General features: G+C 46.7%; 1 protein-coding gene and 1 non-coding gene across 2 annotated transcripts in view; both read right to left on the reverse strand.

Moving 5' to 3' along the window:
• Tet1 (tet methylcytosine dioxygenase 1) overlaps window positions 1–14922 on the reverse strand; it is an 86606-nt gene extending 71684 nt beyond the window's left edge. Inside the window, 1 exon segment of the mRNA XM_036167163.1 lies at window positions 13335–14922. Within this exon segment, the coding sequence (XP_036023056.1) occupies window positions 13335–14922 (1588 nt within the window).
• A 12449-nt stretch (window positions 14923–27371) lies between these two features.
• On the reverse strand, window positions 27372–27478 carry LOC118570135. The gene has a single exon (XR_004943133.1). It is a non-coding gene; the product is annotated as a U6 spliceosomal RNA (small nuclear RNA).
• Window positions 27479–27852: the final 374 nt, after the last annotated feature.

Raw genomic sequence — 27852 nt, forward strand, 5'->3', positions numbered from 1 at the left:
GGATTAAAGAAGCATGCCGTCAAGCCTGGCCAATATGCTTTATATGTTAGGAAATTGTAACAAGGAAGACCGCATGTTTGATTCAAATACAATTTATTTTTCAATCCTTGTGAGAATTAATTATGAGGCTTTGCAACTATAGCTGTGGCAAGCCTACCTAAGCAATACCCCAGCCCCTCACGTCTAGGCAAAGCCTTGACCTCTGAGGCATGCACTATTACTCTTTTATATATGCATTTATTCAATGGGTGAGAGAGAGAGAGAGACAGGAGACAGAGAAAGCCCAATTATGAAGGTTTGGGAACAACTTGCAGGAGTCAGTTCTCTTTTTCCACCATGGTGCATGGGGTTCCAGAAACAAAGAAGCAGGAAGGAAGAAAGGTGCACACTCTACTCAACCCAGCACGTGTACGCTGTTCAGTTTTTTTTTTTTTTAATTTATTTACTTTTATTTTATGTGCATTGGTGTTCTGCCTGTACGCATGTCTGTGTGAGGGTATCAGATCTTGTAGCTGCAGACAGATGTTAGCTGCCATTGGGTGCTGGGAATTGAACTCATCATGACCTCTGGAAGAGCAGTCAGTGCTCTTAGCCACTGAGCCATCTCTCCAGTCCCTCAGTTTTTTATTAAACCAAAACAGAGGGATTCTGACCTAACCATAACTCCAGTACAACCACACAGACACAGCAAGCACACACTAAGAACTCCTGAGGAACCGGATGTAGTGGCACACACCTATCATCAATCCCAGGCAGATGTCTGTGAGTTCAAGGCCAGCCTCGTCTCTATAGTGAGTTTCAGGACAGCAAGGGCTACTTAGTGAGACCTTGTTTGGGGGGGGGGGCGGGGTCTCTGAGAAGGCCAAACAGCCAGGAAGCAGGTGAAAATACATGGTCACATACAACCAAGTTGGAGAACTGGTAGACACTTACTCATCATTTAGTTGAACCATGAAGGACACCACAATTCCCTTTTCCCTTACATTATCAAGCATTTATTTGCATGCATGTGTTTGTGTGGGTACACACTCCATAGCATGGAGTTCAAAGGATTAGTATTGGAGTTTTAATTGCCTCCTTTGACTATTAGTGGTCCCAGAGATGAAATTTAGGACACTCTTTCTTTTTACCCTAAGAATCACCTCAAGGGGCCTATGTTTTTTCAAGGAACTGCCAGAACATTCTGCCACCCACCACACCACTGTGCAATCCGATCAACCAGTCACTCAGGACAGCCCCTCCTTTACTGGAGTGCCATGCTCTTCTCCCAAGGATGTTACCTCCTCCCTTTGCACATATGAATGACTTGTAGAAAGCAATATCTTTCCCATTAATTGCTCAGTATTTAGTACACATTATTATGATTAGATATTTCAAACGAATGTATTAACTGTGATACCCCATGAGTAGGTATGCTAGATACGAAACTTGTGAACCCACACAATGCTGCACTTGGTGACTTAAGAGAAAGAGAAGCAGGCAGTGCTCTGAAAAATTAGATAATAAAGGCGAGGCTTTTATTATCAGTCAAATAGGTAGTTCATGAAAGTGCCCTGAGCTATATGGACTCCCAGTATCAAACCACTGGAGTAGGGTGGGGGTACATAGAGGCTCAGTTAGGGTGTTTATTCCCATAGCAATCTGTTCTAGCGCCTACATCTTGAAGATCTGACAGTTAACTTCAGAGCTTAGATAATAGTGAGTTTTAATAGGATAAATCAAATCAATAGAAGGCATTCAAGAGAATTGTTTAGGGGACCAAGAGCTGACTCAGTGTTTAAGAGTGTATGCTGTTCTTTGCAGGATGTGGGTTCAGTTCCCAGCACCCATGTCAAGTGGCTCACGATCTCTGACTCCAACTCTTGGAATCCAATGACCTCTGCACTCACCTGAACACACACACACACACACACACACACACACACACACACACACACAGAGGCAGGCATGCATAATTAAAAATCATTTAACCAGTCGGGTGGTGGTGGCATATGCCCTTAATCGCAGCACCAGGGAGCCGATCTCTCTGAGTTCAAGGCGAACCTGGTCTAAAGAGCAAGTCCAGGATAGCCAGGGCTGTGACAGAGAAACTGTCTCCAAAAACCAAAAGAAAAAAAAAAATCATTTAACCCCGAGAACCATTCTAGAATGGGGAGATGGCTCCGTGGTTAAAGGCACTTTCTGCCAAGCCAGATGTCACAGAGACAAATTCATCTGGACGTCTACATTCATGCCATGGCACATTCACATACATACATTACATGTACAACAAATGAATATTAAGTGACGATTTCAGAGAACCATGCCATATCATTATTTGAGTCAAGCGGATGTTGTAGAAAGGTAAAGGTGTGTGAGTTCTATGTTTGCCAGGTGTGGTGGCACACCCTTGTGGTTCCAGCACTTGGGAAGTAAGGTCCGGTAAAATATATAAATTAGGGGTCAAGGAGATGGCCACACACCACCAAGCCTGAGAATCTGAATTAGCTAGGACCCACCTGGTAGGAAAGAACCCACTCCCACAAGTTGTTCTCACCTGACCTGCCCAAGCATCATGAACACACATGCACACGTAATAAAGGCAGTAGATGGAGCACAGCTCAGTCAGCATGGAATTGTGTTTGTTCACGTAGCGTGGTTCTAGGAAGACCTTGACAAGCCTGTCTACACCAGTTAGCCCCAGCCTCCTTCCTTTTAGGGTCTCACATAGCTTCAGCTTGGTCCAAACTCACTAAGTAGACTGTTCTTTTTGACGTTGGTTCCAGAAAGTGCGCCGATACACTGATACGTGCTCAGTACCCTGGTGATCTTTGAATTGGTGGATTTTTGATAACGTATAATTCAGGTAAAGAATTGCAGTTTTGGCAATCAAAGGCCCATGCCTTTGATTCCAGGGCTACACAGACAAGCAAAAAAAAAAAAAAAAAAAAATTGCAGTTTTGTGCTAGAACAATTTCGATAGCAATTTTTTTTGTTTGTTCTTGTTTTGTTTTGTTTTTTCGAGACAGGGTTTCTCTGTAGCTTTAGAGGCTGTCCTGGAACTCACTTTGTAGACTAGGCTGGCCTTGAACTCACAGAGATCCACCTGCCTCTGCCTCAGGAGTGCTGGGATTACAGGCATGCGCCACCACGCCCGGCAGATAGCTCACACTTTCAACCCCATGACTTGAGCTAGGATAGGAGACCAGCCTGGTGTATGTAGCAAGTTCCAGGCCAGACGTAGCCTAGCCTCACAGTGTGATCTAGTGTCAATATGCCCCCACACCCCCGGAAAAGGATTATTTCCCAAGGAGAAGGGGAAAAAAATGTGTGAAAAAGCAGAAATAAGCCTAGAACGGTTGATTGGCTCAGACCTGTAGTCAACCTTCAGGAGGTTAGAGGCCTGCAAATTTGAGGCCATCCTTTGCTACATAGTGAACGGAGAGGCTGACCTGGGTTAAACGAGCCCTCGTTTCTTTTTTTTCCTGAGACAGGGTTTTCTATGTAACAGTCTTATCTGTCCTGGAACTTGCTTTGTAGATAGACCAGGCTGGCCTTGAACTCACAGAAATCCTCCTGCCTCTGCCTCCAAGCCCTGGGATTAAAAAGTGTGTGCCACCACCGCCAATGAGACCTTGTTTCTGAAGAATGTCCCCCAATATATATAATGTTGAGCCCACATTTATAGTAGAACCCCCAACTCTTCCCCGGGTCCAGATGTACTATAGCAGGACATCCAGGATTGAAGTTTTCTATCATCCAAGTGCGTACTAAGATATACAAATAGGGGCTGGAGAATGGCTTGCTGCTCTTGGACCTGAGTTTGGTTTCCTGCATCTACTGCAGGCTGCTCTCCACCACCTGCCTGTTACACAGCTCCAGAGGATCTGACCTCCCTCCTCTTCTGGCCTCCAGGCACCCCAACACAGGTGACATACACTCAGACTCAGACACACACAAACAATAGGAATGTATATTGAAATAAAATAATTAAAAGCACTCATGAACCTGAGGTTAGTTTCTCAACCTGGGCTACACAGTTTCAGTTTTTAATGATGGTGGTGTTGGTGGTGCACGAGTTCGAGGCCAGCCTGGGCTACAGAGCGAGATCCAGGACAGGCACCAAAACTACACAGAGAAACCCTGTCTGGAAAAACAAAAAAAAACAAAGAAAGCCTTTGACATTCTTACCCCACCCCCAAAAGGCTTCTGTGCTTGCTCCATTTCTGACCCAGGAAAGCTGATTGTGTAGGATTTGCAATGCAAAGCCTTTAGGGGTGGCATGTAGGGGTCAGGAGCTTAAGGGCTTGTCTCAGTAAGAAAATAAACCCAGGCTCTTTTACCACAGGCCACCTTAGAAGACAGTTGGTAGATAGAGCGCTGGAGTACATTCAGTGCACATGTTGAGGTCTGGGGTCAGGAAGAACAGCCGGCAGTACTGATCTCAACCTTACAAGACTTTAACAGAGCAGACTCATGCAGATTTTTTTGGAGGCTGTCCTGGAACTCGCTTTGTAGACCAGGCTGGCCTCGAACTCACAGAGATCCACCTGCCTCTGCCTCCCCAGTGCTGGGATTCCAGGCGTGCGCCACCACCGCCCAGCCGCAGATTTTTAAAATTGCCTATTTCTGTCAGAAACATCGTAGTAAAAAAAAAAAAAAACCAATTGGAACAGTATTTTACATACAGGCTTTGCTTGCACGTGTATCTATACACCACATGTGTTTCTGATGCTTGTGGAAATCAGATATAGGCAGTCAGAATCCCCTGGAACTAAATTAGGGGTGGCTGTGTCTGCCACCCAGGTTCCCCGCAAGAGTCATGGCTCAAGTCCCCTAATGCTGTTAAGGTGACTAATTTCTCCCCCATTCCCTCCTTTTTCTAGAGACATGGGGCTAGCTCTGAACTCAGATATGCTAGCCTCATCATCTTGAGTGCAGGGGATAATGCGGTCTTTATACAAGATCCATACATCCTCGGAAGGGCCCACACTCCACGGGTGCTGTTATTAAGCTGAACGCTCCTGACTTGTAGCCGATGTAATTATGTCAGTGGAGAACTATGGCTGTCCATAATTAATAAAACCAACTGCAAGTGAACAATATAATGAACAATTAAAACTCAATATTCTTCCAGGCGGTGGTGGCACACACCTGTAATCCCAGCACTCGGGAGGCAGAGGCAGGTGGATCTCTTTGAGTTCGAGGCCAGCCTGGTCTACAAAGTGAGTTCCAGGACAGCCTCCAAAGCTACAGAGAAACCCTGTCTCAAGAAGAAAAAAAAAAAAAAAAAAAAAAAAAATCCGGTATCAAGACTGCTGAGGCCTAGTGATGCAGATTTTCTCAGAAGAATGTTCATCTGTCTGCTAGAGGCTCCAGAGTGAATCCTGAGTACCACCCTACCACCCCACTCCTACACAGGATTTCTTTTTTTCAAGGAAGTAAAAAGCCACTTGCAGAGAGTGGCTGTAATCTTAGCACTGCAGAGGCAGGCATTAAGAGGATTCCCTGGGACTTGCTGGCTGGCCAGTCTAAGAAAGAGTGAGGAAGACAATCCTGTTGACCTCTGTCCTCTATACAAGCACGCGTGCGCTCGCACACACACAAACACAAGTTCAATAAGGTAAGTATTTTTATACCTGAAAAGGAATTTAGGATTCCAACGCATCTCCTTCAGTGACAGTCCCTCCAGCAGGCTGCTGCTAAGTTCTGCTCCTCCAGCCCTCATATTCTGCTTATCACCTCAGCTCAGAGAGATGGTGGATAAAATGAACAGACCTCCCGCACACATCCTGATTCCACATCAACCACAGCCCCAGGCAAGGCATCTGGCCTCCTGGAGTCCCGGCGTATCATTTCAATAGCTGGAGGCATCGTCTTGCAGAACTGTGCAAGAGTAAATGTGTGTCAGGCCAGGCGGTGGTGGCACACACCTTTAATCCCAGCATCCTGGGAGGCAGAGCCAGGCAGATCTCTGTGAGTTCGAGGCTAGCCTGGTCTACAGAGCGAGATCCAGGACAGGCACCAAAACTACACGGAGAAACCCTGTCTCGAGAAAAAAAGAAAGAAAAAAAAAAAAAAGTAAATGTGTGTCAAGTGTTTCGAGCACATTGGAGACCCAATAAAATAATCAATGCACAAATTATCAACCAATGTTTCCTGACTTATGGCAGGACATACCTGCAGTCCCAGAATTTCAAGAACTAAGTGAGATGAGAGACAAGTTCCATCCAGGCCAGCCAGGGATACATAGCCAGACCCTTTCCAAAACGAACAAAGATCCATTTAAAAAAGAGAGGGGGGAGGGGGTTGGGGATTTAGCTCAGTGGTAGAGCGCTTGCCTAGCAAGCGCAAGGCCCTGGGTTCGATCCTCAGCACCAAAAAAAAAAAAAAAAAGCAAAAGCAGATAGCAATGTTTACTATATACACACATATACACACAGTTCCATACAATGGTCAGTAAATTTAACCAGTATCCATATGTTATCCACTTCTGCTGGGATCTGGTACCCACCAGGCACAATGGGGAAAGGAGTGAGGAGGGAGAGAGAAAATCTTAGCCCATAGACCTGCCACTGAAGTGAGGGCATGGGACCAAGAGCATTCAAGAGGCGCACGCCTTTAATCCCAGCACTCGGGAGGCAGAGCCAGGTGGATCTCTGTGAGTTGGAGGCCAGCCTGGGCTACAGAGTGGGTTCCAGGAAAGGTGCAAAGCTACACAGAGAAACCCTGGTGGGGGGGGGGGGGAAGAGGGGTAAAAGGCCACAGCACAAGAAATATGACACCATTAATTGACATGTTAAACAAAATTACCCTGTAGACACAGCTGTTCAAGAAGCCCACAGCAGGGGCAATGCTGTGAGACTTTTAACACTGGAAATACTAAAAGTAAGTGGGATGGCATACTGTGGAAACACCCAATCCTGTGAGGTTGGAGATGGCCCATCGAGTAAAGGGTGCTTCGGGCTAAACAATCTGAGTTCAGTCCCCACAAGGTGAAGACTGTCCTCTGACCTCCGCATATGGGCTGTGATGCTCAGAACATGCTATGATGTCTCTCTACTCTCTCTCTCTCTCTCTCTCTCTCTCACACACACACACACACACACACACACACACACACTTAAAATATTTTACATTTGTTAGTAAGACTGTGAAGAAATTAAAACTGTCTTTATCTGTCCTGTGAACCCTTCATAAATCTCTTCAGTAAATTGGGATTTGGTGGTTTCAGTTATCCCCACTAGAAAAACGCCAGGCACACTTTCCCCACCACGGAGCAGTGAGCTGCAGCCTAATGGCTGACAGAGTGCTTGTCTAACCCACACAGATCCCTAGGTTCCAGCTGCAGCCCCCCATGTTGGTATACACCTGTCCTCCCAATAATACACAGGTAGAGGCAGGAGGATGCAAAGTTGTGGTACTCAGCTACATGGCAAGTTTGAGGCCAGCCTGGGCTATTTAGACCCTGTCTGAGGGAATGACCTGCGTCTGGCCCAAAGCAACCTAATCCTAGTGTGCCCCTCTCTCCCATTCCTTTACCAGTTTAAACTGTTTAGTCAGCCCCTCTCTCCCATTCCTTTACCAGTCTAGAGTGTTGCAAGCCAAAATCTACATAGTCTTAAGAGTTGTATGGTTAGCTGGTAATGAAGACACAGTCTTCAAGTATGTATGGGCTTATTCTTGTTCTTGATTTGTCTCTGAGCCTATAGCCCAGGCTAGATTTCTAGATAGCCAGGGGTGGCTTTGAACTGTCTCCACTTCCCAGGAGCTGGGACTACAGGCGTAAGCTACCACACCTGACTTGGCTGTCCGTTCTTAATAAAAATACAAAAGTTATTTAGTAAAATAAATAAAATACAATTTAAAGCAAAGTTTTAGCTGGGGGGTGGTGGTGGTACTTGCCTTTAATCCCAGCACTTAGGAGGCAGAGGCAGGCAGATCTAACTGGAGGCCAGCCTGGTCTACAAAGAGTTCCAGGCCAGGGCTTCACAGAGAAACCCCATCTCAAAATTTCAAAAAACTTTAAATAAAAAAAAAATTTTTTTTAAGGAGCTATTGAGATGGCTCAGTGTTCAGAGCTCTTGCAGAGAGGACCTGGGTTCCATTTTTGGCTCCCACATGGTGGCTCATGACTATCTGTAACTCTAGTTCTAGGGGATCTAAAGCCCCCTTCTGACCTCTGGGGGCAACATGTATGCAGTGTACTTACATACATGCAGGCAAACACTCTTGCAGAAAAATAAGCAAACCTTTTGTAAATTTTTTTTTTTTTTTAAATTTCTGGCACCTGGAAAATCTTGTGATCTGCAGATGCAAATTAGCTCTCTAAGAAGGAATTCACACACAAAGGCAAGAACTCTTTGCTGTATGTACCCTACATGCACTCTACCCAACATTCCATGGCTTCGGTCAGCGGTAGCCACCCCATCCTGCCCTCCCAGGTGCTCCTCTCTTTACCCTACTTTTGTGCTTTGACAGAAAACTTGATCACAAAATAGGTTCGCATATGAAATATATATATGAAACCAAGCTGTACAGCGTAAACATCTGAAAACAGAGATACCAAAAGCCTCTTAGTACACAGGGGCAAGAAAATGGCTGTGTCATGGTTATGTCAACGGAAACCAAGAGGAGAGTTATGTTTCACTTGGGAACAAACCAGGTTATTTACAATGCCCCGGCAGGGGGAAAAAAAATTCTTCTGCACTGACAGGAAGAACTGGTGAGTCCTGGTTGCTCCTGGGTTACTCTGTGTGAATGCAAGCATGTGTGGAGGACAGAGGTCATGCTAACCTAAGCTATTCCTCGGCAGCCATCTACCTTGTTTTTTGAAACAGTGTCTCAGTGAACCGGGAGCTCACTCATTTGGCTAGACTGGCCAAATGCTGACCAAAACCAGCTATGGGAGAAAAATGGGTTTGGGCTTGCATATTCCAATTCCCACCCATCATAAAAGGGAGTCAGAGCATCGAGGCAGTAACTGAAGCGCAGTCTCTCTCTCCTTTTTTCTTGATTTTCCAATATAGGATTTATGTGTGTATCCCTGACTGTTCAAGAATTGGCGCCGGGCGGTGGTGGCGCACGCCTGTAATGACAGCACTCGGGAGGCAGAGGCAGGCTGATCTCTGTGAGTTTGAGGCCGGCCAGGGCTACCAAGTGACTTCCAGGAAAGGCGCAAAGCTACACAGGGAAACTCTGTCTTGAGAGAAAAAAAAAAAAAAAAAAAAGAATTGCCCCTGCATTAAAAGGCGTGCCCACAACACCTGGCCAAATCTTGAGCTAAGGGGATGCTATTAGTTTCAGACCAACCTGTACAGCATAGGGATACATTGTCTCACAAAACAAAGAAAAGGGGGCATGACCTTACCCCACAGGAAGTTGGAAAGTGGCAGCAGGAAGATCAGCAATTAATTAAAGGCCAGCCTTAGCTACATTGTAAGTTTGAGACCTGCCCTTCTCTCAAAACAAGTAACAACTTCTTGAAATGTATTACATTTATTTACTGGAGCCAGGCAGGGGTGGTACAGGTCTTTAATCCCAGCACTTGGGAGGCAGAGGCAGGTGGATCTCTGTGAATTCAAGGCCAGTCTGGTTTACAGAGGGAGATCCAGGACAGGCTCCAAAGCTACATAGAGAAACCCTGTCTCAAAAAACCAAAAACAACAACAACAACAAAAAACATTTACTGGTGGGTTGGCCTGCACATCATGGCACAAATGTGGTCAGAGGATCTCGGTCCTCTCCCTGTATTGTATGGGTCTCAAGGATAGAAGTTGTCAGACCTGAAGACAAGCACCTTTACCACTGATTTGTCTGCTTGGCCCCGTAACAACTTTCTAACATTGCAATAATATTTTCATCATCAAGGTAGAGGTTCCTAGCTGCAGTTCGCCATGAAAACCAACTCCCCTTTGACAAACAGCTGGCTTGGGATCTGAGGCAGTAAAGATCGCATACACAGTGCCAGCAGAATATTGTGCCAAAAAATACAATGGCTGGAGGTACTACTGTGCTAATGTTGAGATAATTTGGGCATCAAATAGAGGGGACTGGGGTACGTGAATCATTGAATGAATACACATTTAACATGCAAACAGCCATATGTATTCAGTCCCTCAAATTAAATAATGCTAACAAGAGACTATGATCCATCTAATATAATAAATAAAAGACAAGTTCAGCCAGGTATAATACATTAAACATTTTAGAAGTAAAGGCAGGAGAGACTGATGATGGATAGATTGCTCAGCAGTTAAGAGCACTGGCTGCTCTTCCAGAAGACCAGGGTTCAATTCCCATGTGGCAGCTCACAACTATCTGTAATTTAAGTTTTAGGGCATCCATCTGATGCCCTCACAGACATATATATGCAAGCAAAACACCAAAGCAAATAAATAAAAAATAAATTATCATTTAAAAAAGTTTAAGAGCATCCTCAGTGAGGGGCCAGCTCATTGTGGCTTGTGGTGCTGGGAGGAAGCTGGCTGGCCAGCAGCGATGGTGACCCACACCTTTAATGTGCGCACTAGAGAGACAGAGGCAGGTGACTCTATCTGAGCTCCAAGCTAGCCTGGTCTATAGAGTGAATTCCAGGACACAGAAACCCTGCCGCAAAGATTTTAAAAAAGAACAAAGAAAGACTGAGCATTCCACAAAGAGCAAGCCAGTAAGCAGTGTTCCTCAGTGGTTTCTGCCCTGACTTCCTACCTTGGCTTTGATAATGGACTCTAAACTGTAAGCCAATTAAACCTCCCCACAAAGGTACTCTTCACTCCAGCTGGGATGAGGCCCTTTCTCAGAGAAAAGAGTCAGTGGGCAATTTGGTCACCCTCTAGAATATCTTGCATTAGTTGCTAATAAACTGAAGCCTCATGTATAATTTCTGGGCCTATAAATTTCTGCTATTTCATCACCTTCTTAAAAAGTATTTTGGGGGCTGGAGAGATGGCTCAGAGGTTAAGAGCACTGACTGTTCTTCCAGAGGTCCTGAGTTCAAATCCCAGCAACCATATGGTGGCTCACAACCACCTGTAATGAGATCTGATGCCCTTGTCTAGCCTGCAGGCAGAACACTACATACATAATAAACAAATAAAATTAAAAAAATAAAATAAAATAAAGAAAAACAAAAATAATTAATTTTAAAAAAGTATTTTGCTTGCTGTTGTCTTGTTTTTTGAGACAGGGTCTCACTATGGGTAGACCAGGTTTGCCTTGAACTCAGCCATTTGCCTGCCTCTGCCTCCCAGGTGCTGGGACTAAAGGCGTGTGCTCCACTGTGTCCAGCCTATTTCTTATTTCAGTGGAATATACCCCAAACATTTGTGTGTGTGCGTAAGATATACTAAGGAGAACTGGCTATTAACATCTTGATTTCTCTGCTAGTGACTTTTTGTGACTATCTTGTGTATATAGCGTATTTAAACACACACACACAAACCCCACATCTTGATAGCAAATTGAATACTGAAATTCTCCCAGGAAAACAAAGGCTTCAGCCGGGCGGTGGTGGCGCACACCTTTAATCCCAGCACTCGGGAGGCAGAGCCAGGAGGATCTCCGTGAGTTCGAGGCCAGGACAAGCACCAAACCTACAGAGAGAAACCCTGTCTCAAAAGACCAGATAGATAGATAGATAGATAGATAGATAGATAGATAGATAGATAGATAGATACAGGCTTCAAAGGAGAGCTATGCCCCAACAAATGGAGAAGCAGACAGGAAGACCTTGAAATGCAAATACAGCACAGACGGAGGAGACGGTAAAGGTGACTGGCTCTGTTTTCTGGATAGTAATGTAGATGGAGAGCTTTGAATCAAACTAACAGATAAGGGGAGGGCCTTGAGAAAGACGGATGTGTGGTCCATGCTTACTAACCAGTGCTTTTGATGGTTTAGTGAGTTTGCTACGGCACAGGCCAGCAGCATACAAGGGAGGTTGTCTTTCCTGTTGCCTTATACATGTTTTTGTAAACTAGTCCTAACCGGCCATCGTGTGTGTGTGTGTGTGTGTGTGTGGTTGGGGTAGTTCACACCTTTAGTCACTGCACTAGGGAGACAGAGGCAGGAAGATCTGTGAGTTGGGGCCCAGCCTGGTCTAGATAGTATGATTGTTTCAAAAAGTTTTATTTTAATTTTATTTTGACTAGGTGTGGCTGTATACGTCTTTAATTCTAGCACTTGCGGGCAGAAGCAGGCAGATCTCTGTGAGTTCAAGGTCAGCCTGGTCTCCACAGCCAGGTCTGTTACACAGAGAAACCCTGTCTCAAATAAATAGATAGATAGATAGATAGATAGATAGATAGATAGATAGATAGATACATAAATAGAGATAGATAGATAGATAGATAGATAGATAGATAGATAGATAGATAGATCGACTGCAATGCCTTCTTGGAAGGAGATAAGGGTAGGGCGGCTCACGCTACAGCCCAAGTTTCCCTGGGACTTGCTGTGTTGTCCAGGTTGGCCCCAAATTCACAGTAACCCTGAGTCACATGTGGGCCCATGCCTGACATGCACATCTTGTAAAGTTTCAAGAGTTGGTTTTTTTTCTTTCACTATGCAGGTCTCGGGTGGCAAGCTCAGGTTATCAGACTTGGGGGGCATGGCGCATACCTTTCCCCACCATCTCACTAGCCCTTATTTCCATGTCAAAAAAGACTTATTTTCGCCAGGCGGTGGTGGCGCACGCCTGTAACCCCAGCACTCGGGAGGCAGAGCCAGGCGGATCTCTGTGAGTTCGAGGCCAGCGTGGACTACCAAGTGAGATCCAGGAAAGGCGCAAAGCTACACAGAGAAACCCTGTCTCGAAAAAACAAAAAAAGACTTATTTTCGTTTATACGTGTCTGCATTAGTTCATATGTGCCACATTCATGCAGGTGTGCTCAGAATGTCATCGAACTTCAGCACAGGACTAGAGATTATTATGGTCATCCTCTCCTAGCTACATACAACCTTGGCTACCAACCAAGAGGAAGAAAAGATTTAAGTAAGGCCGAGGAAGCAGGGGAGAGTAGAGAACATGCTTAGCTTGCTGGAACCCCTGGGTTCAATTTTCAGCATCGCTTCACAAGATAGCATTCGAATCTACACGCGCGGCAGTGGTGTGCGCCTTTAAATCCAGCACTCGGGAAGCAGAGGCAGGCGGAGCTCTGTGAGTTCGAGGCCAGCCTGGTCTACAGAGCGAGTTCCCGCATAGCCAGGAGTGTTTTACAGAGAAACCTTCTTACGAAAAACCAAAATAAATAGAGATCAACGTTTTAAGGGGGGGGGGGGGGGGCACACTCCAAGCACTGAAGATATTCCCAATCCCCCGGCTGCTCCCTCACCTGTACCTGTGAGGTGCTGCCGGGCCTCTTTTTGAGCACCTCACATTTCCTCTTCTTACAGATCTGGTGGCTGTTCTTTCTGTTCTTGCAGTAGGTACACTCGCCACAGTTGGTCTTCTGCTGGCAGGGCTCGCAGATCCCGCAGGGCTTGCGTTTCCTCTTCTCCCCAGTTGGCGGCGTAGACTTATGAGAAAGAGAAGAGGCACTGGCCTGTGACGCTGGTAGAGACATCCCTGTGGTTTTGACATCAGCTGAGCTGGTTGAGTGGACCTGAGAAATCCCTCCTTCCAATTTGCTGGGGGCAGCCTGAGAGCACTGGGTAAGATCCATCGGCGTATGCTGGAGTCCATTCTCAGGGACCATTGCAAACCCTTGTGTGTTCACTGGAAAAGGGCTCGCACAGGCCTGCTTGTCATCTTGTAGACTGTTTGCAGCTATTACTGGAGGTATTGAACTTAACTCAGAGTTTGGTGGCGGTTGGGGAGCATGTCCTGAGTCCAAAGTTAAAGGTATAGCACCTTGGACCTCAAACCCACAGGAGGCATAGCTGTGGGGCTCGGGCCCGGGAGTATTGTAGGTAGCAACTGTGTTTGGAGGCTTAGGAAGGAAGATAGGCAGGTCTGGGGAAGCTCCCATATCCACATTCATAGCTTCTTGCTGGTTTGGCATAGTAATAGCACCAAGATCCTCTGGTGAGTCGGAGACCTTGCCCAGGGCTTCACCAGAAACTAAGTTAGCATCAGGAAATCCCCACTGAGGTGAGAGAGTACTGAAAGCCTGTCCTAAGGCAGAGGTGGCATCCAGAAATTGATCTGGGTAGCAGCCCCCTTGGTCTGGGTTAGTTTTGAGGGTTTCTTCTTGGAGTTTAGCACCAAGGGTATCTGGCTGTGTGCCTGCCAAGAGGAATTTTACCAGAGCTGCGGGATATATAGACCCATCAAGAGAGGTGCAGTTTTTAAGGTCCAATTCAGGTAGGATCTTAAAACTGGAGGTGGGAAAGCAACTATGTTCACTTCCCATGGGGTTCAGAGGATTTGATACCTTAAGAGAGTCAGCTTGCGCCTCCAAGTCTCCAAACTGAGCGCTGATGTTTTTCTGAGAGGTGACTTCGGGAGTTGATCTTTGGGGCAAAGGCGGGCACTCCTGAGGGGAAGTGTCAACATCACCTGACGACTGATGGGGGAGTAGTCCTTCACAGTGTGTCCCTTCAGCTGGCCCAGAAAGGATATCTGTTGCAGGGCTCTCATATGTAGAAGCATAGCTTTGGGAATCTTCTACCCTTTGAGGCCAAGACTGGGTTAGCTCTTGGATCTCACCTTCAGCTAAACACATGCCCTGTTCATCAATGATGTTCTCTGTGTCTGGGGATGTGACAGGGTCTTGGCTAGGGACTGAATCATTTTCTGAGTGCTCTACCACCCTATCATCCTGGGTGTCATGACTACACTGCTGCTTCTTAGAAGGTGGTCCTTTCTTAGGCTTGGGCGTAACCACTGGGCACTGGGAGAGTCGCCTGCTGAGAGAGGACCTTCGGAGAGCCATAGTAAACCCATTGCAAGTTAAGGACTCCGGATTCTGAAAGAGGACTTGGGTTTTATCCTGACTCATTCGCGCTGCCCCAGCTCGGGTCAGAAGGCTTCTGGCCGGTGTGGGCGTTTTAGCTTCTGTTTCTTTCTTACCATCTCTTCCTTGAATTAATTGCTTGAGTTGTCCAGGGTTTACCACCTTCCCTAACGCCCCATGTTTGACAGGCTGCTTTATCGTCTTCTTCTTGTGGCTGCTTCTCTTTATGTGTACATCTGTCCTGACTGATTTGGAAGGCTTTGCGTGGCGGGAACGAGACATGGCTGTCGAGTAGGAAAAGATGCAAGGATGCGGGACACAGAGTCATTGGTCCTTCGCCAAGTCTTCCGTCTGAGGAGAATCTGGAGCTGTTGCCAAGCTCGGTCCCGTGAGGTTATGGTCTAAAACAAACAACGACGTATATCATTATTAGTCTTTGTACTCTACTATGAAAATATTTGCTAATAAATTAAAACAGAATGTTTACTGCCAAAGGAAAAAATATATATAGCATTTAACTGGGCAGAGTGGCTTAAATTTATATTCCCAGCATCTGAGACTGAGCTGGAGGATATCCTGGGTTACAGTATGAAACTCTCAAAGAAAGGAAAAAGTGGGGGCTGGAGAAATGGCTCAGAGGTTAAGAACACTAACTGATCTTCCAGAGGTCCTGAGTTCAATTCCCAGCAACCACTTGGTGGCTCACACCATCTGTAATGAGATCTGGTGCCCTCTTCTGGCCTGCAGGCACACATGCAGGCAGAACACTACACACAATAAATAAATATATTTAAAAAAAGGGGGGGCGGTTTGCAGTGGCTCCCACCAGCAATCCCAGCAATTGAGGATGATCAGGAGTTGGAGACCACTCACAGCTACACAATGAATTTGAGTTCAGTCTGGGCTACATGAGACCTTGTCTCAAGGAGAGGAAAGGGAAAACAAGGAGCTAGGGTGGCTTGCTTATCCAGAGGACCTGGGCTCGATCTCCAGCGCCCACATGGTTGGTTGCTCACAACTGTCTGTGACTTCAGTCCCAGGCAATCTGACGCCCTCTTCTGGCCTCCGTGGGCACCGTGCATGTCACTGTGTGCACAAACACACACAGAGGCAAACACTTTTTTTTCAAGGCAAGGTGTGTCTCTGTTTGGCCTTATCTGCCCTGAAACTCAAGCCTGTAGACCAGGCTGGCCTTAAACTCAAGAGATCTGACTGTCTCTGCTGGGATTAAAGGTGTGCTCCACCATGCCCGGCTTCATTTTTAATTTTTTTTTTCTTTTACTTTTATTTTTGGTTTTGAGACAGGGTTTCTCTGAGTAGCTTTGGAGCCTGTCCTGGAACTTGCTCTGTAGACCAGGCTGGCCTCGAACTCACAGAGATCCATCTGCCTCTGCCTCCCGAGTGATGGGATTAAAGGCGTACAGTGAGCCACCACTGCCTGGCCTGGCTTTTCCTCTTAATTTTTATGTGTCTGAGTGTTTGCCTGTGTGTGCCACCACCACGAGGTAGGTGAACTCTGTGTACTCATCTTGCAAGTAACCTGTGTTTGCTGCCCTAGCACCCACACATAGGGGGCGCTCCAGAGGTACAACGCAGGCTCTGAGGACACCTGGACCCACGTACACAAATCCTCAGATACAGAGAACTATCCTCAGAGGGCCAAGAATTATCTTACTACGAGCTGTTCCAATCACTACAAATTTAAGTATCAAGGTATGTTTTTTAATCTCCCATTAAGAAGGTGGGACAAAAAACACACAAGCATATAAATCTAGGTGCTGGAAAGAATATTAAAATTCAGGTATGTGGGCCAGTAATCTGGATAAGCCAGAGGACATCCCGGGATCTGCGTTTAAAAGTGGTTTACAAATTGATCTGTCAATTCTGTTTTTAATTGAAGTGCTTAAGAAAGTCTGAGTGTAGTTAAATTACTGCTCAAGCTTTATGGGGGGTGGGGGACAGAAGCGGAAAACAGAAATGACTGAAGAAATGAGGTGCGGAGGTGAACTCAAAGAGGTCTTTTCACAACTGAACAGTTTTTTGTTTTTGTGAAAGAGGTCAGTGACCCCTAAAATCCCAAGTATAGAGAAAGAAGCCGGTGACTGAACAGGCAGACTTCTGAGACAATCAGAAGAAAACATGGGCCCCTTGAACTTTACCACCGAGAAGTCACTGATGCAATGGAACCTTTTGTGATAAACCAAAGTGTCCCCAAAGGAAGGATGCTTTTTGAAAACCGTGAAGAGAGGCCAAAAAAAAAAAAAAAAAAGTAGACTAACTAGGCCTATAATAGTGATTAATTACAAAATGCAACCCAAAGCCAAATGTGGTAGATATCTGTAATCCCAGCACCCAGGCAGAGGCAGGAGAATCAACATCAAGGTCAACCTGTAGATATAGACCAGACTCCTAAGCATGAAACCCTGTCCACAAACATTAGGAAGCAGCAGAATCTGAGTTCAAAGCTACTTCAAGGATAGCCAGAGCCTATCACAAAACAATAAACAAAAATGCTATGCTGGGTAGTATATGCCACTAACCCCAAGACTTGTACGTGGAAGCTGGAGGGGGCGGGATGTAGGGGTTTGGAAACCAGCCTGAGCTAGCCTTTATTTATGTGTGTATGCTTCTTTCTTTCCTTCCTTTCTTTCTTTTCTTTCTTCCTTCCTTCCTTTTCTTTCTTTCTTTTTTTTTTTTTGAGGGCAATTGAGTTTCTGAGGGCTGGAGAGATGGCTCAGCGGTTAAGAGCACTGACTGCTCTTCCAGAGATCCTGAGTTCAATTCCCAGTACCCACATGGTGGCTCACAACCATCTGTAATGAGATCTGGCGCCCTCTTCTGGCAGGGAGGGATATTACAAAGCACTCATCCATAAAATAAAAGAAACTGAGTTTCATTCAAGCTTGGCAGTACAGGCCTCTAATTCCAACTACTTGAATGGCTGAGGGAGATTACAAAATTCATGACCCAGAGTGGGCTCTGGGCAAGCCTGTCCAACTGAGACCCTGTCCCACAATGAAAAGAGCTGGGAACGCCCTAGGTTTAATCCTCAAAAGAAGTTTCAGTATATTCGGAATGCTTTATTCTAACCTCCAAGTATCTCGATGCAATCAATATAGCACTGTAAGAAAATACACCTGGTGCCCCTTTTACTACACACACTAGCTAAATCCCCAACACACAGCAATGCCCACGGTGAACCCTGTGTCATTAATACCGTTCTGAGTTCCTATTGTCCTGCCAGGAAAATCAAAACGAAACCATCAGAGAGGCAGTCTGGGTGAAAACCTATACTTTAACCCCAGCACTCGGGAGGCAGAGCCAGGCGGATCTCTGTGAGTTTGAGGCCAGCCTGGTCTCCAAAGGGAGTTCCAGGAAAGGCGCAAAGCTACAGAGAAACCCTGTCTCAAAAAAACAAAAAAAACAAAAAACCAAACAAACAAATCTCTGAGACATGAAACATAATAAGGTCGAGGGTAGACGCTAAGGCCTAGAACATGCTAGGCAAGTGCTCTACCAGTAAGTCATGCCCATCCAGCTCTCCCCACCCAAGACAGGGTCTTGCTAAGTAGAAACTGAGGAACTTAAGATCCTGCTTCATAGCCTCACTCAAGTGCTGGGATTGGAGGTATGTGCCACCACAATTTAAATGTATCTAGTCTAATTAGTGAATAGATAAGATTAAAACATTGCTTCAATATGATGTGAATTTTATGAATTTTCCCCTAAGATTGTTTGCAATTATTAAAATAATCAGGGGGAGCTGGGCAGTGGTGGCGCATGCCTTTAATCCCAGCACTCGGGAGGCAGAGCCAGGCGGATCTCTGTGAGTTCCAGGAAAGGCTCCAAAGCTACAGAGAAACCCTGTCTCGGAAAACCAAAAATTAAAATAATAATTATTATTATAATTATTATTATTATTATTATTATTATTATTATTATAATTATCAGGGGGTGGGGATTTAGCTCAGTGGTAGAGTGCTTGCCTAGCAAGCCAAGGCCCTGGGTTCGGTCCTTAGCTCTGGGGGAAAAAAAAGAAAATAATCAGGGCAGCATGCATGGCTCAACAGGGTAAAGTCTCTAAAAGATAAGGCTGAGAAACTTAGTTTGATTCCGAGAACACACAATAGGACTCCTACAAACTGTCCTGTCCTCCACAAGCTCTAGTACACACAGAGCACACTCAATACACACACACACACACACAGAGGTGGTGGTACAGCATGCCTTAACAAGTTTTTAAAAATAAAAGTATTTATTGGGAGGTGGTGCAAGCCTTTAATCCCAGCACTCAGGAGGCAGAGGCAGGCGGATCTCTGAGTTTGAGGCCAGCCTGGCCTACACAGTGAGTTCCAGGATAGCCAGGATTAAATGGAGAAACCCTTTGGGGTAGGGGGATATGGGGGAGCAGGGGAAATCTCTCCATATCCATCCCTCCCTTCAGGATCTCTGGAAGCCCCCTGGGCAGGCAGTGACTGCTGCATGGATGTAACCACTGAGCCCACATGTCAATGTAAAATTAATTCTACCGCTATCCTTCCTGCGACCAGCAATGGTCAAAAGCATCATTTGCATGCCTAGAGCTACCTGCAAACTGATTTCAATCCCTTCATTCAGTCCCAAAGAACGTAAAGGTTTTTTTCACTTGGAAAAAAAAAACTTCAAACTATTTCTTGAAAAACTGAAAAAATTCACCACTGGGCTGGGTTTTCCCCACAACTAAGTTCTACATGGAAAGGAAGGAGGGGCCAGTGACTGCTGGCTGTTCCTAGACAGTTCACTACCACAGGAAATGTGTAAGCATGGGGCACTCAGAGAGGCTGCTCAGGGAACTACAGCAGCCAGCAGATGCGGCCTCCTTCCATATGTAAAACATCCGACACCCTGCAGAGGAGGGGGGGCAACCAAACGGAGCCAAAAGGGAAGAACCGGGAAAATGGAAGTAGAAAGGTCCTTCCAAAAAAAGGAAGACAGTGAGTTTTAAAACAGTAAAAAGCTAAGCAACAGTGGTTTATATTTCAAAAAGTCGAAACGATAGAAATCCAAGAGTAGCCGGGTGGTCATGGCAGAAGCAGATAGATCCCTGTGAGTTCTAAGCCAGCCTGGTCTGCAGAGTGAGTTACAGAACCAACCAGGGCTACACAGAGAAACTCTTGAAAAGCCGAAAAAGAAAGAAGAAAAGAAATCCAAAGGACTGAGTAAGGCCAAGAATTCACAGGAATAATGTGAGAAGTTAACAGAACAGGGGTAGGCTAGGAGGAGACAAGGAGAATTTAAAAAAATAAGATAAGGGGGAAGAAGAAGAAATGGAGACAGGAAGGATGTGTCCAGAAGGTGGGGGAAGGGAAACCAGCTAGATAAGGAAGATTGCAGGAGAGACAAAGGGTGAAGAGATAGTCTGCGAAACTCTGACCCACCCCTTCTGCGGAAGCAGGTTTGGGAGCAAGGGTTAACTCATTAAAATGTTAAACTGTTGTAAGTCTAGCCTACTAATTTGCAAAGAAAGACTATCTTATTCCTCCAAATGTTTTTTTTTTTAATTGAAATCGTCATTTTAAAACAGAGAAAATAAGGCCCTAATTAAAATTGCTTAATTGGGGAGCATTTGCAATCACAGCCAGGAAGGCAGGAGGCTGAGTGAGGCAGGTGTATCGCTTGGGGAAGTTTTTTTTGGGGGGTGGGGGAGAGGCGGCAGAGTGAAATCCTCTCTAAACACCAAAACAGAAACGCCAGCTGGATGGTGCCTCACTGTGATCCCAATATTCAGGAGGCTAAAGCTGGCGGAGTCACAGGTTCGAGACCAGCTTCTGCCGGTAAGGTTCAAGCCTGCCTGGAGTAGAATGAAATCTCTCAAGTAAATCAATTCTTTAAAACCAACATCATTGCCCAAGAAAGTACAAAATCCGTTATCACCTGAGGTTTTTTTTTTCTAATTATTAAGTAATACTGGCTGATCTACAAAAACTAAGCTTTCTGACACCGCTTCACAGACGTAAGTACCTAACTACAATTTCCAAATTGTTTTGGCCTAAAGGAACTAATGCCTTTGCGGGAGGGGGGGGGAGCTGCTCCCCAGCGCCCCCAATCCATCTGGGTGAGCGCTCAGCTCCCTCACCAAACCAACACTGCTGATCATTTTTCTTCGCTCCAAGGACTGGAAAGTCGTTGCCAACATTTCTTGACAAATCGTCATCAAGGAGCTAAAATTCAGCTTACTTTAGAGCCCCCAGGGGACTCTGGCGAGAGGCTTAAGTGACCCACCCAGGTTGGTTGATTCACTTGGAAAGATAGTCGGGAGCGCGCGGCGCGGGGGAAGGGGCAGAATGTGCTGGGAATCCTTTTTCCAGCATTCTGTCTTCTTGGAGAGACATTAGCTTTTACTGGGTCAGAGGTGGCCCAAAGTGGATTCCCAGTTCACAAAAAAAGGTGACTAGAGCCGGACATGTCTTTGCACACTTGATCCTGTGTTTTAATCACTGTGGGTTCACACTCGAGGTGAGGGAGAGAGTAAGAGAAAAGAAAAGCTGCTTTTTTTTTTTAAAGAAAAAACTCGGTCTTACTATGCAGCCCAGGCTTGCCTAGAACTCGCTACGTAGACCAGGCTGGCCTGAAATTCAGGGGACCCGCTTGCCTTCCCCTCCTAAGCGCGGGGGATGATTATCAAAGGCGTGCGCACCACTCTGGCGAGAGGGAGATTTTCTTCCTTGCCCCGCGGAGTAGGCGGTGGTCCTTTTAGCCTTGGGGTCAGGACCCGGAGCTCACGTGCAGCACGACCTGTCTTAGGCACTCACTCCCTGCCGCTACACCCTCGGTTCCCTCTCCAAGATCCCAGAACCAGTTGCACTCCAAAAAACTTTCTTGAAAGTCACTGGCAACACACCCTCCTTCCCCAAACCTCCTGGTCGCCTGCACTCCCCACGCGGAGCCGCTGGAGCCCCCTGTCCCTCGCTTTTCCCTTCCGCAGACCTCCGCGGAGGAGGGGGGAGGGATCTCGAACGCGGGACACTCTTCAGCACGCCACAGCTAGCACTCCCCACTCTCGTCCCTGCTCGGGCTCAGGCTCCCCGACTTTCTCAAAGCGCCTGGCTCTGAGAACATCCGTTCAGGGACCTCCCGGAGGCCACGGTTGCACTTCCCCAACTGCATTTCTAGCTGATCCCGAAACTGGGGGGGCGGGAAGCGGGGGGGGGGATCCCGATAAGAACCCGTCCGAACGGCGGCTCAGCATCTGGGGAGCGCTGTAAGGATCCCCGCCGGGAGCATTGTTAGCTACCCGCCACAAAACACCCGGAGCGGCCCGGGGTAGGAGGTCGCCGCGCGGACTTGGCCCACACGAGTCACCACCGGGCTTCAAAGGATGCGGAGTCCCAGCCCAGGAGAGATCCGCCCCCCCAACCCCCAAGCCCCCGTCCCGCCTGAGTTTTAGCGCCCTCTCCCCGCGTCCATGCCCTCTGCGCCCGCCCCAGCTCACCCTAGGCGGCCTCTGGATCCTAGGACAGCGCGGGTCTCCCCTGCTCCCAGCCTGCACCAGCCCTTGGGCAAACTTTCCAGTTGGTCTGCGTCCGCACAACTTAGGAGCCTGGGGCTCCGACGTGCGCCGGGGAGGACGGGCCTAGGAGGAACACACTTACCATCCGGCTCGGTCAGGGCCCAAGCACCCGGGGTGGGCAGCTGCTCCCCCAATGTCCGCAGTGGAGAGGCAGGTAGAGGTGCATGGCTAAGGAGGGGAGAGGGTGTCCAGCGCCGAGCGAGTGCAGACCCCGGAGTTGAAGCGCCAGTTGCAGCGTGCACGAAGTGGTGCCAGGAGCGGGGTGCAAGGCCACTCAATGGCCAGGTCAGCCCCCAAGAGTAGCGGTGTCTCCCCAGGACAGACCTTCTCAAGGAGTGTAGCTGGGGCTCAGCTTTGGCTGGACCCTGCACCGCTGAGCTAGAGGCAAAACGTGAGCTGGATTTTCCCAAACCGGAGCTGGACTTCTCTGGACCCTTCCTCCTCCAGCCGGTCACTCCCTCCCCTTCCCCAAAATCCCTTCCACACTCCCTCCCCCTTTTCTTAGGTCAAGGGAGAATGTTAAAATCTACTTGGTCATACCTCCTTTCCTGATGTGACTCTTTTTCTTAAAAAAAAAAAAAAAAAAATCTTTCAAATGAATGTTTTCAGAAGCAAGAGGGATCATCCAGGTGAGGTAGCATCCTGGAGCCTTAACTGAGCCTGAGTGCCGTCAAACCTTAACACCAAAGAGAAACCGGTGACAAACGATACTTGATGTCTTCCACATGGTTATTTTTATTACTATTAGTCATTTGACCATGGACTTCTTCGTGATCAGAATCACTTTCTAAGAAAGGAAGCGAAGGTGCAGGGCAGGTCGGTTGGAGGGAAACTCTGGCCATGAGAAACTGCTTAGGCTTGCCACCAAAACTGAGTCACAACTAGGCACATCCCAGTGTGCCATCTGCCTCTTCTCAACACTAAGCCACCATCGCTGTAGGTGAGCGCTGGTTCCAGTCAGGTGGAAGGAGTAAAGTCTCATGGGCCCAAGTCCTCTTCCTCCATCCAAAAACTTCATTCCGTGATGAGCACTTTATAAATGTACCTAGACTGTTGGTTTTTATTCTGAGAAATATTCCCAAACGGTCTTACACTCTACCCTAATCACAGCGTTTAATTTATTTAGTTAGGTTTTTCAAAACAGAGTTTCTCTTTGAACAGTCTTGGTTGTCCTGGAACTCATTTTATATGGCCTTGAACTCACAGAGATCTGCCTGCCTCTGCTGCCTAAGTGTTGGGATTGCTTTTATTTATTTTTTTCCTTTGGTTTTTCGAGACAGGGTTTCTCTGTGTGGCATTGAGCCTTTCCTGGAACTCGCCTGTAGACCAGGCTGGCCTCTAACTCACTCTAACTCATAGATCCGCCTACCCCTGCTGTGATTAAAGGCATGCACCACACCGCCCAGTGGTTTTTTTTTTTGTTTTGTTTTGTTTTGTTTTGTTTTTAATGAACCTGTATTTTGGCTAGCCTTGAACTTGATGACCTTGAACTGACTTTCCCGGTTCTACTTACAAAATGCTGAAATAAAGGTTTGACACCACCACCCGGCAATGGTGACACACATCTTTAATCCCATCAATCCTCAAGGCAGAGGCAGGTGGATCTCTGAGTTCAAGGCCATCCTGGTCTACAGTGCAAGATCCAGGATATGCTCCAAAAGCTACACAGAGACACCCTCGAAAAACAAAACAAAAAAAAAAGCTTAATTTTTTTTTTTTTTGAGACAGGGTCTCTCTGTGTAGCTTTGCGCCTTTCCTGGAACTCACTCTGTAGCCCAGGCTGGCCTCGAACTCACAGAGATCCACCTGCCTCTGCCTCCCTAGTGCTGGGATTAAAGGCGTGCGCCACCACCACCAGGCCTGGCTTAAAAATTTTGGTCAAGCCTGATGAGTTTGATCCTTGGCACCTCGCTGGTGAAGAGAACGGATTCCCACAAACCTTCCTAAGTGGCACAAACACAAAATTAGGACAGCAGAAAAGCACAAAAACTGCAAGGGCCTGCAATAAACCTGGTCTCAAAGGATAAAAACCAAGATGCAAGGAATTCACTGCTCCATTTATAATGCGTTATCGGGAGCCGGGCTTTTCGGATGTCTCCTGGCCTGAAGAAACCAACCAGCAGTTTTCTTCACTACTCACACCACCTCAGCACAAAATAGTTCTTTCTGTGACCAGAGGTGTGTGTGGCTTCTCCCTCAACACCTGACCAATCAGACTTCTCCCCCAGAGACTACTGGTTCCACGTCCTCCTGAAGATGCTCAAGTCTTACGTAAGATGGTTTGGCATTCTGCACATAATTTACAGAAGGCCTCTCAGGGCATCTTCCTAGAAATCACTTTACTTTTTTTGTTTGTTTGTTTGTTTGTTTTTTCGAGACAGAGTTTCTCTGTAGCTTTGGAGCCTGTCCTGGACTAGCTCTGTAGACCAGGCTGGCCTCGAACTCACAGAGATCCACCTGCCTCTGCCTCCCGAGTGCTGGGATTACAGATGTGGGCCACCACCGCCCGGCCATTTTACTTTTTGATAGGGAGTCTTCCTGTGTTTTCCAAGATGGCCTGCCTCTATAGGATGCTTCTGTCTGAGCCTCCAGAGAAGATCAGAAAACGAAACTAAGTGACGTTTCCTATGTTCTCTCCTGTACTTTCAATTGTTGACATAGGGTTTCACTACGCAAACTTGGCTAGACCTGGAACTCACTACATAGCTTGGCCTGGAGAGACCACCTCTCTGTACCTGAAATTAAAGTACTAGGATTAATTCAAGTGCTAGAATGAAAGAATGCACCAATATGTCTGGCATTAATATTATCATTCTTACTACTGTTATTATTATAAGGCAAAATGATACCAAGTCTAGCCATCTACATAATTGTAGTAGGAATTAAACTCGGATCCCAATCGTACTTGCAAGGCATGCAGATTATTGATCCATACCTGCTCCCTTCCCAAAATTGTTATAGACCTCTGGCTTTGAGGTACTAACTAGAAGGCATTCTGCCCAATGTGCAGCATCCCTAGCCCAACCGGTAAGTTTTTGTTGTGAGGCTTTTTTGTTTTGGGGGTAGTTGTACTGTTGGGATACCCCCCCACCCCCCACCCCCGACTTTGTAGTGCTGGCTGGCCGGAACTCCATCCGTAGACCAGGCTGGCCTCACTCTCAATGATCCAGCCAGCTCTGCTCCTCGCTTCCCTTCTTAAGTAATTCCCATCTTATTTACATCGCCCAGTCTTGCCATGAGTTTCTATATTCTCTTCTGCAGCATGGTTGGCATGTTAGGCAAGTACTCTAGCACTAAGCCACTTCCCCAGTTGTAAATCATGTTGTTTTGTTAAAATTTTTACATTGGAAAAAAAAAAAAGCCTACATTGATTTACGTGTTTGGAGGGTCAGAAGGCATGAGCTACTGCACCTGTGCAGAGGTCAGAAGACAGCTTGGGGCAGTTCTCTAACCCCACCCCAAGGGCTTCTGGGATGGAACTCAGGTCGTCAGGCTTGGCAAGCAAATGCCCTGTTCTCTTTGAGCCACCTCAATAGTCCTGGTGGGTTGATTGATGTCCTTGAGGTGATTCCACTCTATCTCAGGTCTTCCTGAAACTCATGGTCTACTCCAGCTGGTCTGGAATCTGCAGAATCTTCCAGGCACAGCCTCCTCATTCCTGGGATTACAGGCATGAGGCACCACACCCCTCCCTATCTTAAACCACAAATCTGGACCAATAAGCTGAATGGTTCAGTGTGCAAAGGCACTTTCTACCTTTTAATTTTTGTTTTGGTTTAGTGTGTTTGAGAAAGACTCTCTCTGTGTAGTCTTGGCTGTCCTGAACTCACTCTGTCCATCAGGCTGGCCTTGAACTCAAGAGACCACCCCGCCTCTGCCTCCTGGGTGCTGAGATAAAGGCATGCACTACCATAACCCAGCTTCTACCTTTTTATTTATTGTGTGTGTTTGGAGGGCAAAACAAGTGGGATCCAGGAATTGAACTCAGGCCATCAGCTTCAGCAGCAAGAGCCACCTTAAAGACTACAGAAAACACACACACACACACACACACACACACACACACACACACACACACCTGAAATACAAATTTTCATCGCCATATCGTAGTTTGCTTAACTTGCTTCTGAAAGGCAGAAAGAGGGGTTCCTGCCCACCACCCATCTCAAGCTTAGGAATTTGCTAGCAAGTCCACAGGCTTTACTTACAGTTGGAAGGGTGAAGACACACAGCTGGAGGAACAGATGCAGAAGGGCATTGGAAGTGTGAAGAATCACAAAGCTCCCAGGCTCTCTCTGGACCTACTCCCCTCCCTCATCTCCTGGACCGCAGAGACTCAGAAAATCCTGTTTTTGAAGGGTCCCAACTCCCCACCCCTTTCCAGGAAATTGGTACAAAGGACCAATGGTTCAAATCCAGTAATCTGTCTGCTCCCCTGCAAAGTGCTCCACCCCAGAGGCTACGGATGCCCCACCCTGAAGCTCTTCTTTAACATAAACTCCCAGTGATTAACATGATTGTTCCGAATAACTAAAGACACTCCCTGCACTCAGGAAACTCCTGCAGTTTGGGGGAGCCCTGTGACAGGATCTGGAACAAAGACCCTTACATTTGACACTAAACCACACGGGCACAATCCTAAAAACATTTTCTCATTCAGGTTCCCAATGGATAGGAAGAGCATCAGGAACTCACAGGAGGTGTGAAGAGTGAGTGCGGATGTGACTCAGTAAAATGATTCTCTGACGCGCCTCAGGTCCTAAGTTCTATCCTTGACAAGGCAGCGAGTTTGAGGCCAGCCTGGGTGGCATGAGACTTCATCTGTTTTTGCAGAAAACAGCCGTGGGTGAGATCCTTGACTAATACAAGGATAATGAGAAGGCTCAGCAGATTCAGAGCACTGTGCCTCAGTTTCCCTGCAAGCGAACATTGGGCTGGAGAAGAACAAAATATGGAACACTTCATAAATTTTGGGGTCATCCTTGCACAGGGTCCATGCTAATTTTCTTTATATTGTTCCTAAATCAGCAAGATGCCTAGTCTTAAATATACGTATATGTGCCATGCTGGATCTGGTAGTACCTGCCTTTGATCCAGGCACCTGGGAGACAGAGGCAGGAATATCTCTGTGAATATCCTGGTCTGCACATTAAGTTTCAAGCCAGCTAAGGCTACAAAGTGAGAAAAACAGAAAGAAGGAGAGAAAGAGAGAAACACCAAGGAGTGTAGAGCTATAAACATGTAGTTCAGTACTTGCCTAGCATTCGAAAGACCCTCCGTTCACCACACATTAAAAGTAATAATAAGGAGTTGGGGATTTAGCTCAGTGCAAGCGCAAGGCCCTGGGTTCGGTCCTCAGCTCTGGCAAAAAAAAAAAAAAAAAAGTAATAATAAGGCAGGGAGGTATAGTGGCTCACACCTATAAT

This window comes from Onychomys torridus, chromosome 18 (assembly GCF_903995425.1).
Source record: "Onychomys torridus chromosome 18, mOncTor1.1, whole genome shotgun sequence".
Taxonomy (NCBI): domain Eukaryota; kingdom Metazoa; phylum Chordata; class Mammalia; order Rodentia; family Cricetidae; genus Onychomys; species Onychomys torridus.